At 38.1% G+C, this 16,092-nt stretch overlaps 2 protein-coding genes across 10 annotated transcripts in view; both read right to left on the bottom strand.

Moving 5' to 3' along the window:
* The window catches only part of ICE2 (interactor of little elongation complex ELL subunit 2), a 78,645-nt gene that overhangs the window by 62,196 nt on the left and 357 nt on the right, over positions 1-16,092 (bottom strand). For 2 of the 5 annotated variants that reach the window (XM_059699562.1, XM_059699568.1), the window contains exon 1: positions 869-998. The exons of 1 other annotated variant lie outside the window; for it this stretch is intronic. The gene's annotated coding sequence lies outside the window, so the exon portion shown is untranslated. Of the gene's footprint in view, positions 1-56; positions 482-519; positions 549-868; positions 999-16,092 lie in introns of those variants that run through there. 2 more of the 5 variants (XM_059699563.1, XM_059699564.1) reach the window with 2 other exon arrangements.
* Positions 5,789-16,092, bottom strand: part of RORA (RAR related orphan receptor A) — a 734,689-nt gene continuing 724,385 nt past the window's right edge. For 4 of the 5 annotated variants that reach the window (XM_059699570.1, XM_059699569.1, XM_059699572.1 and 1 more), the window contains one exon: positions 5,789-15,341. In XM_059699570.1, the coding sequence (XP_059555553.1) occupies positions 15,177-15,341 (165 nt within the window). In that variant the 3' untranslated portion in view covers positions 5,789-15,176. The remainder of the gene's footprint in view (positions 15,342-16,092) is intronic. The other variant, XR_009453285.1, reaches the window with a different exon arrangement.

Raw genomic sequence — 16,092 nt, 5'->3', positions numbered from 1 at the left:
CCGAACACCTGTCCCGAAACCGACAGGACACCGGAAACAGAATGCAGCGGACAGACCAATGCTCGCAAGGTTCTTGCGGTAGAACAGCAACGACGGTGCGGTCCTTCTCCATTTAACCTGTCCCAGGAATGGCACTCTCGGAGCCCACACAGAATGGCGTTCTCATGGCCTACCGCCCAGCCCGCATCACCGCATGGCGGGGAGCTGTAGGTCCCAGCGCCCCCTCGGCCCCCAGTTGCCGAAGGGTATCCGGCTTCGGGGTTCCCAGCCATGCCCTGCTATGGGTCATCTCGGCAAGCAATGCAGGACAAAAACAACAACAACAAGGCCTGGAGACCAGCAATCTTTCCAAGAGAACCTCACTGCTGAGGAGGAGACTGAGGTCCAGGCACCTCAGGTGACATTTCACAGGGTCCCTTTGGGGAATCACCGGGACCGCACGTCGGGCTTGGCCACTCCGTGCTCGGTGCCTCTCCCGTGGCCCTGGGCGGACGGAGCGGGTGTGGACGAGAAACTCACAAACGGAGGAGGCGGTCCCTGGGCACCGGGCAGGCCTCACGGGCTCCCACGGAACCGGCTCCCACGGAACCCACCTCTCACACCTCGACCCAGCGCGAGGCAGGGAGAGAGAGCCAATGCGGCCAAAAGGAATGGCTGCGGGAAAGGGGACTAAAGGACTGAGACGAGAAACAAGGTCTCAGGAGGGCGGGCCAGGGGGAAACTGAGCAGGGCCTGCGCCGCGCCAGAACGGGAGCCGTGCGCCCCGGCCGCCGGGGCCGCCTTGTTCCCTCTGCCCGCCCCTCCAGCGCGCGTCTCCCGGGCAGCGCCCTCCGCCCCGCGTCTCCCGGGAAGCAGCCTCTCCGCCCACCTCGCGGTCGCGGCCGCTCCGGCCCCGACCCCGGCCCCGGCCGCGTCCCCACTCCACACACTGCCGCGCGCGCCCTGGGAAGCCCTTATTTAAGGAACGTGACCACGCCACCTCGGCCCAGCGTGGTGACGTCACGCGACGCAGAGGGCGGGGCCGTGCGCCGGGAGTTGTTCGGCTGGCAACTGCGGGGCGGGGCTGGCCAGGTGGGCGGGGCTGCGGGTTGCACGTGGTCCTGAGAGGTCCTCCACCTTCCGGAGGATGACAAGTTAGGAGGAGGGCCAGTGGCCAGCACAGCACTGGGGAGGTCCCAGCGGACTCATCTTGTGATCTTAGCCCACTGTCTTCACTTCCCTAACCCTGACAGCAGTACGATGGAGATGCTCAGTAGGGTTTTTGAAAGGATTAAGTAGAATAAGAGATGAACTGTGCTCAGCCACAGTGCCTGGCACATAGTAGTAGCTCCTCCACTCCATGCCCATCCCAGTTTAGATGTCAGTTTCCACCTAGGGTGTTTTTTTTTTTTTTCATGCATTAAGGAAAGATTTATTGAGGACTGATAATTTGTGCTTGGTGCTGGGTACATCTAAGACTAAGAACAAATACCAGTTTTTCCAAGGGCTTTGGATGGTTGAGAATCTAAGATATTTACATTATATATTTATAAAACAAAATAGGAAGGGATAAGCAACATAAGAAAGGTATATAGAAAAGATGATGTGAGTACAGAGAGGGAGAAAAGTTACTAGCGAGAGGGACAGAAGGCTGCTTCGAATAGCTAAAAACATGTGTGAGTACTTATATCTCAGTTACCACATTGGGCACTAAACATGTCAGCTCATTTGAAGATGTTGAAGTATGAAGATGATGGGAAAGGGCATTCTAGACAGAGACCAGCACGGGAGCTACATAACCGTATTGCATGAACAGAGTCCAGTTTGTGTGCTATCAAGAAACCATGCTCTAAATCTTAGAATGTTTTATGATGTTTAAAGCATGTTAACATAAAAATTATACCTACATTAAAAATATCCCTTGAATGTAACAACCCCGAGGTAGTTTATTTTGCCTGGAATGCAAGGTTTATGAAGACTAGTAGACAAGGATTTGGGAAGATAGGTTGAGATTGGACTACAGAAGATTTTATAAGCCAAAGTACAAATTTTTACTTTATTGTGTAAGAAATAGAATGCTGGGAGGAGAGGGGAGCTTATAGGCAGAAGAATGATTCAATCAGACATCTGTTTCAAGAAAGTTTATCTGGCAATTATTATTGAATGAGTTGTAGGGCAGAGGCTGGTTAGGAGACAGTGCTTGTGAATATGTGCAGATCAACCGGTGCAATGATGCCCTGACACTTTGTAGGTAGCAGTTATTATTAGGTGTGATATGGGTGGCCTGTGCTAGGACAGAGGTGGACATCCCGGCAATTTGGAGTTAATGTGTTGGGTACTATCTCATAAAGCATACAGCCAGAGAGAGTTGGGAGTCCTGTCCTAGTCTTCAGCAACTGCTCAAGGACTGCTCCAGAACTCTAAGCACTCATGCTGCTGGGATGCACTGGCCCACAGTAGTGTGCTGTGGTAACATCACCAGATATGGCCTGTGTTGAGGTTCTAGATTATCATCAGACAGGCTGCTCTGGTTTGGTTTATCTTGAGTTCCAGGGGTTGCAAGATACCACACAGAATCAGATTTCTTAGAGCCAGAAGGAATGTTGGAGATTATCTAGTCCAACTCTCTTGTTTTCCTGGTAAGGAAACTGAGGCTCAGATTGTCAATGACTTTTCCAAAATTGCATGATCAGGGATAAAGCTGATACTAAAAAATCAGATCTCATAACTTTTGCCATTACGATATATTAAATATAAGCATCTCTTTATGCTCTGTATTGTAAACCAGAAGCAGTTTAGTGAAAAGAACATCGATTTTTGGAGTTCAGCATATATGGATTTGATCTCAGTTTCCTATTTATTGGCAGTGTGATCCTAAACATGTTGTGTCTCCTCTTTGAGCCCAATTAGAGGAGACAGTATTAGCTCACCTACAGGATTGTAGTGAGGATTAGAAGTAATATGTAAATGAGTAAATATGTCAAAAATAATATGTAAAGAGTAAATGTTAAACAAATAGTAGCTATTAGTATATACTTTTTCTGCTCCCCCCCCCCGCCGCCAACCCACAATGCAGTGGAGGTGGCATTGAAAACATATGGTTATAATACAAATAAGAAGTGATATACACAGACATTATAGAAGATTCTATGGGAACACAATGAGGAAGAAACTCTTTTAGACTGAGACACTTTAGAGACCATTTCAGAGAAGTCTGATTTACATTGGGAGTGTCCTGGGTAGAGAAGGGACTGGCATTTTCAGGTGTGAAAAATAACAGAAGTGTGAAACAGCATGTTCTGAGGAAGGGGGAAAGCTACTGCCGTGTGTGTGTGTGTGTGTGTGTATGTGTGTGTGTGTGTGTGTGTGTGTGTGTGTGTGTGTGAGAGAGAGAGAGAGAGAGAGCTTTATTGAAGCGTAATCTACCTACCGTAAAACTCACTCATTTTAGTTGTGTTATTCAGTGATTTTTAGTAAGTGTAGGGAGTTTTGCAATGCTCAACATTACCAAGTTTGGAACATTTCCATTGCATTAACTTGGAAAATCATTTGTGCCCATTTACAATTAATTATTCTTCCCACCCTCAACCCCAGGCAAACACTAATCTCCTTTCTATCTCTATAGATTTGCCTTTTTCTGGACATTTCATATAAATCAAATCACATGTAGCCTTTTGCATCTGGATTCTTTTCTTAGCTGAATATTTTTGAGGATCATCCATGTTGTAGCAGTATTAGTAATCATGTAGCTGAATTGTAGCCCATTTGTGGATATGCCTCATTTTGTTTACCCATTTGACAGTTGATAGACATTAGGTGGTTTGTACTTTTTAGCTATTATGAATAATGTTGCTGTGAACATTTGTATACAAGTCTTTATGAACTTTGTGTTTTCATTTCTCTAGGTTAGATACCTAGGAGTGGAATTATATATAAATTTATGTTTAACTTTTTAAGATACTGCCAAACTGTTTTCCAAAGTGACTGTACTCTTTTATTCTTTGGAATTTTAAGCAGAAGAAAGATTTGGTTGTCCATATCTGCTAAACAGGGAAACAACCCCAGAAGTTGAATGAGAAGTCAATTTCAGTTTGAAAGAATTTATAAACAGTAGGTACTTATTTTGAGTTTGTAAATGTTTCATAGGATCAAAAATTTCAAAAAGAATGCTTACGACTACAAGCATCTAGCTAAGTAAGGTTATCATAATTGTTACTAGATGTGTATTTCTTCTTGTGGATGAAACCAAGACAGAGAAATGTGCAAGACCATTTGCATCTCAGCACATCAGTGGTTAGCCTTCCCAGAATATGAGGATGGCTCTATCTTTTCACAGACCTGGCATGAGAAGCAGGCCTGCTTCACACCAGTCCATTTGCTCCAAATGCACATTATAAGTACTAATAGAAGTCTAATTTTAAGGGGCTGATCTTGGCCATGAAACAAAGCTTAGTAATAACAGTAGCACTAAGACTTGTGTGGTCAGGTCTTACTGACTAGTCTATGATTACTTCTTTGGCTTTATCTCCAAGAGTTTAAAAATAACCTGATTTGTTTTCTTTATCTAATTCTCCCATGAGATCAGTATAAACAAACTATCAGGTGTCCCTCTTATGCTCCTATTGAAGTACCCTTTTGGAAGTGGAGCAAGCTAATCCATGGTGGAGAGGTAAGTGTAAATCATTTTTTATCAGAAGGAGCTTAGGCATGAGTTTGGCCAAAGGCCTAGAGGTGACAGATTTCATATATTCAACTTCACTATTTCCATTTACTCTCAATTTTCCAAGATGCTGGAAGGTGGTGAATATTTATAATTATATGGAATTTGACAGTCCACAAATAGTTCACATGCATTATTTCATTCTCCCCCTTCTCTGAGGCAGTTGGAAATAAAGGCAGGATTCGGGACTGTTTATTACATGAGACAATTTTGGGGATCAAGTCAAATATTTATTTTACTGAATGCAAGATACACACAGGTATTGTAGTGTGTGTGTGTGTAGGAAAATGCCGACTTAGTTGCCTTTATTCTGATTTCAGAATATTTTAAAATTTAAATGTCCTTGATGTTACTTTAAAAATAACGTATAGTGAGGTTTTTGCATTGTTATAAGAGTGTGATACTTAGCTGATATTAAATGTATTGGCTCACTCCTATATCATCTACTCAAGAGGAAGGATGGGGCTGAGGAGGCAATGCTAGCCCCAGTAAAGAAATATTTTTAGTCTTTGGCATCATTAAAATCTTTGGCAGCATTTCTGATGTTAAAAGATTTCTAAAGCAAAGATGACAAAGTCCTGTCTGCATCCAGGAGTTCTCCCCTCCTACTCTCAGAGCAGGTGTCACTCGTCAGTCATGACCCTCCTCTGAGACAGGAAGCAGCCGCAGAAGCCTCTATCAGTCAATAGACATTAGCTCACAAGTGAAAACTTCCTTCTTTGCCTTCACTGATCAAAAAGGTAGTTTGATCCTTGTACATGTTTTCTCTCTGCAAAATGGAAATGAATTGTGTTTTTTTTAAAAAAAACACTATACTATAGATTAGTGCACCTCAAGCTTTAGTATGCAAAGCAATCACCTGGGGATCTTGTAAACATGCAGATTCTGATCTGGTAGTTCTGGGGTGGTGCTTGGGACACTGCATTTCTAATAAGGTCAAGGTCACAGGTGATGCCAGGGTTACTGATCTGTCCACAGGTACTTTGAGTAGTAAGGTCTACAAGACTGTTCTCTGGAGACAATCTGTAAGCTAGAAAACTATGTATAGTGCAACTCAATAAGCAAAAAAGAAGAAAAACAAGGCAAGTGTTCCATTAGAAGCTGAAGTTTTATTATAGGATAATAGTACATAAAGCACATCTAAAATTGATGTGTTCAATGCACTTTTAATAAAGGTAATGTAATATTAAAGGTACAGTTTCTAAGTACAATATAACAACATTCATATTAGAATGAAAATTGGAGTATTTAAAAGACAACATTAAATCTCTCTTTTTTTACAGCTTGTATTTACAAAATGAATCAAAATATCTTTTTAAATTCAGGACACAATAAAATAACAAACAGCTGGAAATAAGCAGACTACTGTAAGAGTGAATTGAAAAGAAAACCCAATGTATGTGAAAAGTTGGATGATCTTCTAATAAAGATCATTAGCAAAGTTTTAGTACAATACTATTTTTAGGATACCCATAAATGGCTTGCATTTTTAGTGTGGCAGAAAAGGAATTTTTACATACTGTACACAAAACAGACAGATATATTTATAGGTACAGTATTACTGTTTCCAGACTTGCATGTATATTTACAGAAGGCTGAGTTTGTTACTCACGAGTTTTGTGAAATTTGTGTGCTTAATCCTCAAGACCTACACACAATTAGAATCAGCATTTCATGTGGTCTTTTTAAATGTGGGTCTAATACTTGGTTGTAGAAGAAAGTGTTAACCATAGGCTTGGCATACTTTATAAATTTACTTTAACAACCCAGAAAAAGAATTTGGATTGGGGCACACTCATTGTTATTTAATAATTATCAAATGCTGGCATGTGCTGGCCATTGTGCAGACACAAAGAAATACAATCTCTATCTCCAGGAAGCATAGGCTATTGAATGGTGCTTTAAAAAAAAGTTTCCATCTCTTTCTATGTGAAGCAGTAAGGAATGACATGACTTGTAGTAAAAGAAATTTCTCCTTAAACTGTAGCCAATTCACTTTAAAAGGTTAACTATTAGCATTAGCTTTCATTAACCACATGATTGCATTTGTAATTAACAGCAACTCTTCCATAAAAATGGAAAATGTCTAAATTGTGGGTAAATATGCAGTGCATGGAAGCCAATAACCATGGCTTGAGAATTTATCACCTTCAATTACAAAAAGTGCAGTAAACAGAAACATTTGCTCTATATTTATAAATTGCTCAAAAATCTTTGCTAAAGATCTTACAAATTCAGTAATATTACAGAACAATTCTAATCAATATTTAATAAGGTTAACTACATCCTTAGTTAGATATTTGATATACTTTGATTTTTAACAATGCCAATAGGTCTTGGGAGAATAGGGGAAAGAGTTTAAACTCATTATTAAATGACTTTTAACAAGAAGGTCCTTCGCTCAGTTCATAGAACTGGTCGAGGTCAGAATTAAAATAGAATTTGCTCTATTGGGCCATGTTCTGCCATGACAGTGGATGTCTTCAGACTTCTCATGGTTCAGGTAGGAGGGGAAAGGTTTATTCCGCCATCAAGCCACCAAGGATATTTTATATAAATACCTATTATCTATAATAGGAGCTAAGTACACAACCCTGTCAGTTGTCAATAATATAATTCCTTAGTAAGAAGAAAAAAAAGGATTACTCCATTAAACTAGAGTGTTTCTTTAGGATCTTGAAGGCCTGGCAAATTATTTTTCAGCTTAGGAGATATTGTATAAAGCCAAGTAGCAAACATAAAGTCAATGCTAATAAGTTTTCATATATCCATATTTATAAACAAATTCACCCTATTGATGTCAAATATCCATACTAAGGAAGTAATTTTATCCTAATTAAATACACTCTAGAATAATTTATATAATGATAGTACGTATTTAAAGAGAAAAGCATGTCCCAAATCCAGCACTCTGATACAGCTGCCAGTTGGGCATAGGTAGATATATATATATATGTATATATATACAAATATATAGTTATACTCAGTGAAATTAACAAGACCCAAAGGTGGTATTGTCTAGGAATAAAAGGGTGTGTGTTTTTTTTGTTCACAAAAGTAACTTATCTAGCACCACACATCAGAAAAACACAAAAATAGCACACTCTAGTTCTAAACAGCTATGTCTAAAATAGATTATATAGTAAAACCAGTATTATACAGCATATTGTGGATTTGATAAACAGATAAATATTTGCACTGAGTAGGCTGTTTATAATATAACATTTTCTTATCTATACAGAATGAAAGCCAAAAAGTTAACTGTATAGAAATGTGCAGAACAACATTAAATATTATGACTCAAAAGCAGGGATGAAGGTAAATTTGAAAGAAGAGTAAGAGAGAAAATGTTTACAGGCCATTACAAGTTCTTAAGTTAACAGTAAATAAGGAATCAATTGCTCGAGTTGAGGAAAGCAGTAAACAAGAGATTGCATTTACATGCAGATGTCTAACATTTGTATTTTTTTAAGTCTATGCACAAAGGTCATTTGTTTTATTGCTTGACATTCAGTTATGGCTAGATATTTAACCTAGTTTTTGTACTTTGGAAACAAGAATATTGTTAAAGGTGCCATAAAAATGGACAACATTGAAAACGGTTTGCAAATAAACCACCTAACACTGCAGTTCTTTATACATATTAAAAGCCTTGTCTGGGGTTTGTCATATGTTAAATATATTTAAACTGGGAAAATATGTTGTAGCTTGAAGCCTCCCATTGGCCCAAACATCCAATACAAAAACACATCTCCACAAAAGGAGCAGGCAGACAATACAGGGACATTTAAAGAAGCAGCCAGCTAATGTCCTAATGTACAAAAAGTTACCACTGTTTTATGAGAGATTTCAAACCATTGTGGATAGAAGAGAATTTTTGATTCAGGAAAGTGTGTACAGTACATATGAATTTTTTCATGTGTGTGTGAAATCATATTCACTCTATGCTCAAGAATGGTCTGCATTTACATATGTAATCTGTTCACTGATGACCAAGTTCCTAGAAACAGTATTCATCCACATTGAAGTGATAATGAATGAGAAAGGAATTACACATGAACACTGGAGAAATTTTAGTTGCTCTTGGAGAACAACATAATGGCATGTGCAGCATGTCAAAGCTGAGAGCGAGCTATCTTTCATTAGTTCTTAGGAGAAAAATAAGAAGTGTGATACTGCTAGTGTGGTAAACATGCTAAATGTAAACAGCAAACACGGATTTCTCTAGGCATCCATTTAAAATATTCATATTCACTTTCTTCACACAAGACTCCATTTTATGTTTCACTGCTGAAAACACATTTCTCTTAGGATTCACTATGCTGTCACTCATTTATAAATAAATAAATGACTGGATGTATTTATTGCTTGAAGTTCTGAGGGTTTGTTTAAACATGAAGTCCCTCCCCCACCCCTTTCTACAATATTTCCTTGGTATGAAACCAGGCTTTTAGGTTATGTTTAAAACTGTTCTGAGAGCCCGACAAAACTGATCTCCTTTGCACTAGCAAAGAAGCAAACGGATCCAGGAGTGAAACCCATTGCTTGTTAGCCTCCTCATCTCTTACGGATAAACAATCATACAGGAAGGTCTCTTTAATGAAAGCTGGTGGAACTCTTCGCTAATACTAGTGTTTAGGGATAGGATGGTGGACTATTAGCAATAGATCAAGATTTAATGTTTCAGTTGCCTTTCTGGGCACATAATCTCATCCATTGTATAAAGTTGTTTTTATGGGGTTCTGCTGTGTCATCCCTTTATAAGAAGTGGCAACCAAATGGTATAATATGTAAAATTGTCAATAATGTGTGTATATGCATATATGTATACATATATATGTATGAATATATGTATACATATATGAGAGAGAGATTTCTTCCCATTTCCATGATATTTATTTTCAAAAATAAGGTAAAAGCTTCCTTTTCATCTAAAAGACATAAAGAACATGTGCAAAAAAACATGAAAAGTTTTACCAAATTATACTCTTGTGTGGTCTTAAAAAAATATCTGAATGTGTATTCCGAGTGTGAAATGGAAAAATCAAAGGCAACAATTACACTGAGGTTCACTGCCTTTATGGAAAGCAATATATTGAAATATGAGATCAAAACTGTATTTCAAAAATGTAAAACGAGACCCTAAAAGCTGGCTCATGCTATTGTGACCAGGTGGGTTTTATCTTTAAACATTATCTCTTGTATTACTTCGACAGATTAAAAACTACAAATGTGGCCCTAACTGGTGTGGCTCAGTGGGTAGAGCGTCGGCCTACGGACTCAAGGGTCCCAGGTTTGATTCCGGTCAAGGGCATGTAGCTTGGTTGTGGTCACATCCCCAGTGGGGGGTGTGCAGGAGGCAGCTGATCGATGTTTCTCTCTCATCGATGTTTCTAACTCTTTACCCCTCTCCCTTCCTCTCTGTAAAAAACCAATAAAATATATATTTTTTTAAAAAAGAAAAAAAAAACTACAAATGTGGAAGTAGGAGACGTGTTACATAAAGGGAGTTTTTTGGTTTGCTTCTAGAGATGAACCCAGTGAAATTAGTAGTTGTTTGCTGCTGTTAGAAAAAACATATTTTACCTTTTACCTCTCTCACTCCACTGATAGGCAGGGCCCTTATCTCATTTGGTTTAAACACTTGTATCCATATTATGTGGAATTTGAAGTAGTTTTTAATATATTGTTGAAGGCTATAAATATTTTTATCATAAATATTTTAACTATTTGAGAAATGGTAAATGGAGTATGCAAGATTGTACTTTGAATGATGCTCTCTGTTGGTGGATGACCTGTTCATTTATCTTTTGAACATACTGGCATAACTTTCCACAGTTCTGGAAGTTATTCAGTGTTTTTAAGTACACAAGACTGAAGAACACACGTTTTGAACTCAACAAAATGAGATGATAGTGACATTTATACACATGCAGTCGGTTCTACACAGTTCACTGTGCCTTGGAGGGATAGCATGATCATTATTATTAATAATAAAAAACACAATTTGTCCCAGTAGTACTGGCCACCCTGTTTTAAGAGTTTTAGAAGATCCCTGAGCACATTGTTTCTGACTCTTAACCCAACTCCAAAATGATAGGGCTTTCTATTTGTTGATATCAAGATGGATTGTCATTCACAGTAAGTCAATCATAAGGTGCTTATTTACCCTTTTTTTTTTCACCAATCAGCACAAAGAACTGTCAGAAAATAACTTTTTATTATTAGTATCTTAATAGCACTGGAAGGACACATGATTTAAACAATCAATGTTTGAAACAGTGGCTTTAGGATTATTATCTGGCTGCCCCTCAACAATAACAAGTAATTCAGTCGACATTCCTTAGCCAAAAACAAAAAGAAACAACAATAATAACAACTGTACAAATATGTATTTTTCCCTGAGGGATCAAGGTACACCCGCGAGTGCTCTATGTACATATTGCACTAGAGAGGAATGAAGAACATGTGCAAAAAAGCAACGATGAGAGAAGCTTACATCCTACTTAAACCTTTTCGTTAAAGACTCTACTAGGTTGTTTTGCATTTTGGAATGTCGGAACACAAACAGCTATTCCTTAGTCTAAAACTAAAAACACATATTTCTACTATGGCACATTCAATGAAATAAAAAGTTTTCCAAAGACAGATAGACAAATTCCATCAAGAAAATAATACAAAGTTTGTTTGTTTGTATTTTTTTTTTAGAAAATTACATAACTTTCTTTCTTTGTTTCACATTACAAAATCTTTTTTTTTCTTTACACAAATCACATTTTATTGCAGGAATATTTCAAGTGCCATCAAATATTTATAGAAGGGTTAAAAAAATAGAAGTCTCTCTAAAGTGGTCCAGACAAGGCTTTGTATAGAATAAATCTTTTTATTCCCATCTTCTAGTTTTTTGATTTAAGTATTTTGAATACATTTTCTTTTCCATTGACACGTAGTAGCCTAGAAGCAGTCTGACACACGCAGGTCATACACAAAAACCACACACACACACACACACACGCACACACACACACTCACTCCCTCCTCACTTGACCCTCAGCCCACCCCTATACGCTCACAGACATCTGGGTATCCACACTATAAAGAACAACCAAACTTAGAAGCAGTGTCTTAAGTCATGTTTTCCTTAAGTTAGGAAGGGTGAATTAGGATGCTGAAGACTTAAAAAAAAAATCCATAGCTTTAACGTAAATTAGGATGCTGAACACTTTAAAAAAATCCGTAGCTTTAACACAATTTGCAAACTGTCCCAAAAAAGCACTTTCATCTGCACTTTTGATTTCATTGTGACCAAAGCCAGTTTCTTCACAATGGACTGCAACCATTTGGACACCGTTGTAACCGATGATATTGGGACTTTGTACAAAAGCCTCATTTAGCTGATGTAAAACATTGTATAAAAGGCCTTATAGCAGCTGGGATGACAATGACCTGATTCCAATAATCAGAGGACTATTTAAGTTTAGGGAGCTTTATAAGAACTATTACAAATAATTTTCTGTATCACCAAATATTTTGTATCATCACACAGGTGTTTCTATAATAAGGAAGAAAATGAAAATGCAAAGTTTTTCACATCCTTTTCTAAACGTCATATTTTGTCAGCTGAATTTATTGTTTAACTTCAGAGCCCAACTTTGATCCAAATAATAGTCAGTTGTTCCCTCCTGCCACCAAGCATGCCTCTGCTATCTTGTTCCTACCTTATAGAAGTAATTTGCTTTTCTTTCTCAAAGATCTCGTAGCAGCATCATGTCAATGTATTTCGGCTTACTCTGAGAGCACTGTCACCATGGTGTGACTATTACTGTGATTAGAGCATCTTTTTTTTTTTTTTTTTTTTTTTTTTTTTTTGCATTAGGTACATGCAAAATCCTTTCTGGGAAAAAGAATTTCTTTTAAGTTCAACATTATGTTCTCTCTCACCCCTAGAGAAGTTCAATGAATTCTTTTCATTTCGTAAATGGACACTGGAATTAGGTTTAGTTGCTCTTTAATGCGCTAGCACCTGAGGCTGGTCATATTCAGAAAGCTTTGGTTAAAAAGAAGTTAATATCTTTTAATAAAACCATCCCCAAATTTAGTGAATCAGAACGACAGAAAACAAAGGAAACAAAACCAAACCAAAATAAAAATACACCATTTCTCCCCAAAGGAGAAACAATAGGAGAAACACGGACAAATAAATAACTGAACTAAGCTTGGTACTTTTTTCAGAGTATAAATACTATTGCTCTTTAAAGGAACTATGCTTATTTAAATTAAAAATTTGCTTTAACCCCTCCTGCCCAAATATAAATACTATATGCTTATAGTTAACCTCTCTATATAAACACTCATAAAGTTTTATATGCTTGTAAGAAATTTAAGTAAATAATACTCTTGTCTTCTATTTATGGTTAAACCCTTACCATATTTTTTGGGGGGAAAAAGTTAGATGTCATTTAGGCTTCATACACACTTTTGTGTGAATAATTCCTTCTCCTTTTCCAAGTCCCTCAGGAAGCAAGCCGGGAAGTCAGAGGAGGTCTGAGCAGAGTGGAGGGCTCTGGGAAGCCTGCACTGGGATCCGGCCTGACACCAGGAGCCACAGTCCCCACAGGAGAGTCGGGCGGGCCCCGGTGGTCCAGGAGACACTTTCTCCACTATAAAGGGCTTCTAGGAAACTCCGCCTTTGCACGACGGGAGGATGCCCCCTTTACTGAACAAACGTGGCCTTTGATGTCAGACCAGAAGTTTGACTCCTACCCCGAGTGGGACTGAAATCAGCATCTCAATGCCTACCATCCCAAAGGTCACTTATTGTCAAAATATGCTCACTTGTGTGTCAGACAGTTCCTTCCCCCTTCCCCCACTGGGAATTATTTTTAAAAATCCATGAAATTAAAAAAAACACAACCCTCACTCTATCTCACCTGAACACCAAAACCAAGCAATCTTCTAAATATTTAATGAAATAAATTATAGTCCACAGTTTTCTAGCGACGATAAATACAAAAGTACATGTTTGCAGTTAGCACTGACTTCACTTTAAAGGCTTAAAATATTTAATATTTAAATAACAGAAACTAATTCAACATGGTATGCCTCCCTCACCCTCTCATTCATTGTCTATGAAATATGGAGAGCAATGTTCTAGAATTATAGCATCTAGAGGCAGCTAGTCTAGAAATAGTTCACTCTGAGATCAACCCTTACAGTTCCTAGATTACACCAAGAACATAAACTTTCACAGAGTAAATGCTTTATGTCCTCATGTGAGGAGTGTGCGTTTGCTCCACATATAAATCTTTGGGTCCTTCTTATAATCAAAGCTAGATTCCAATAAACTATTCTGGTTACTGATTTGTTCTCAAAGCATACGAATTCCAAGTTGAGGCTGAGTCTATATAACTACTGAATTGTATAAAACGAGCCTCCCCTCCCCTGCCTCCTTTAGGTGGCATTTAAAAAAGCTTTTTTAAAAATAATATTCATGATGGTATAAGTCCACAGCACCAATCTACCATTCAACTTTGTATGAAGCATAAACACATCTATCCTTAAACTTACCCAAATGCAAGGCGTAATTTAGGGAGAGTTCAGTTTCTAATTCCAAATTCACACGTAAAAAAATAATAATCCAACATCGTGATTTCTAGATATGACCAGCCAGTCTTTTGAAAGTAATTTTGTAAACAGCAGCATAAATACCTCCCGACGTACCTTCCAAGCCTTCTCAGTAAAACTTGTGTTTCTGGTGCACATGCGACACGACAGTGAACACGCTAGCATTTAATTTAAAGAAAAAGGTGCAAAATGAAAGTGCCTTATCAATTCAACAGGAAAAGCTACACCAGTAACTACATTTTATATTAATTAAAACAATATATAAACAATATCTCTTTTAGCTATATATAGTCTTCATGCCCATTTACCCTGTAATATATTATAATGCTATTGTTGCTAGTGCTATGGACCCTTTACGTGCCATCCTGCTGACTGGCAATAATCGGTGAAAAAAAAATAAAAACTTCCTTCATGAGACAAAGAGCAAGTTGTGCAAAGTAATGCTGCAACCTCCGCTGTGCACACCGGCCACCGATTATTGCTGGCCTCTCTTGTTACTAACAGATTGGTGACTCTGCAGAAAGTCTGTGGGTAGTGAGCTACAAGAAAAGGAACTCTTCCAACTTTAGTACCCTCCTTCTGTTGTAAACAGAGGTCAATGATCAAGAAGTCGAGACAGAAAAAGGGTCCATATCTGTAGGCATAATGGAAATCATATGCATGAGAAAAACAAGTTCAACTTTTATTTGTTTTCATTGTTTCCCCTCCTTTGCCTGACCCCGATCACCAAAAGATGTGCAGTGTGTTGGCGCTCCAGGTCTGTGCAGGGCCATATAAAGTGTCTCAGTTAATATTTTTTGTTTGTTTTTCATGTTTGTACTTCAGACATTCTAGAAGCGCTTAGGTGATACATTTACCCATCAATTTGCATTGCTGGCTCAAATTCTGAAGTGAATAACTCCTTGTATAATGGAGGAAAATGAAGTCGCACAATGTCCGGATATATTGCTTTAAATGCCATTAGCTTTTCTGTATGTCGTCCACATAAGGCTCTTAATGTAGACACCTTGCATATTAACTGTAAGGTGGAAGAAAGGACATGTTGTCAGGGGAGAACAGACGTGAGAATCAAAATCCAGGGAATCTGGATGATCTTTACAACACTGTTTATCATGGCGAAACACACTTAAAGCAACTTAAATGTCTAGTAATAGAGGATTCGTAAAAATAAATGGGGATACAGCTATATCATAGAATACCAGGCATACATTAAACTCTAACGACAATGAGTTTCTTCTCGAGAAAGAGTATCAAAAACAAAGCAACAATTAACCCCCAATTTTCGCTCCCTGACCTAACCTAGTTATCAGGAGAACATAGAAAAAAAAAAAACAGGAAAAAGAAACACTTTCAAATCATCCTCTGGAACAATAAAACACATAAAAAAATCTAAGAAGGGGCTGATTTTTCTAAGACCAAATTCATACTCCTGGCTCTAGCACTGAAGAATATTAGCAGATTTTAATTTGACATCCTAATTATGCTTTCATTGCAAAATATAATAATTAGCAAAAATGAAACCTTATGCTTTGAATACAAGGTAGTAATGGTAAATTGATGAAGAAAATAAAAAAAGTCATTTATTGTTGATGATTGATGAATTTAATGGAAATTGAACTAATATTAGAATATAAGGTTATCCTGGTTAATTGTTTTAGTGCTTCATAATTTTCTCTTCCAACATTCAAAAATTCTATCAATGCAGAACATTAACTCTGCTTTGTGTTCAACTTTGATGGACTAGGAAGAGGATTTCCAGAATGTATTAA

The sequence above is a fragment of the Myotis daubentonii genome, chromosome 1 (genome assembly GCF_963259705.1).
Source record: "Myotis daubentonii chromosome 1, mMyoDau2.1, whole genome shotgun sequence".
Classification (NCBI taxonomy): Eukaryota; Metazoa; Chordata; class Mammalia; order Chiroptera; family Vespertilionidae; genus Myotis; species Myotis daubentonii.
Note: the sequence above shows the minus strand (reverse complement) of the source record. Positions and strands in the feature narration are given on the sequence as shown.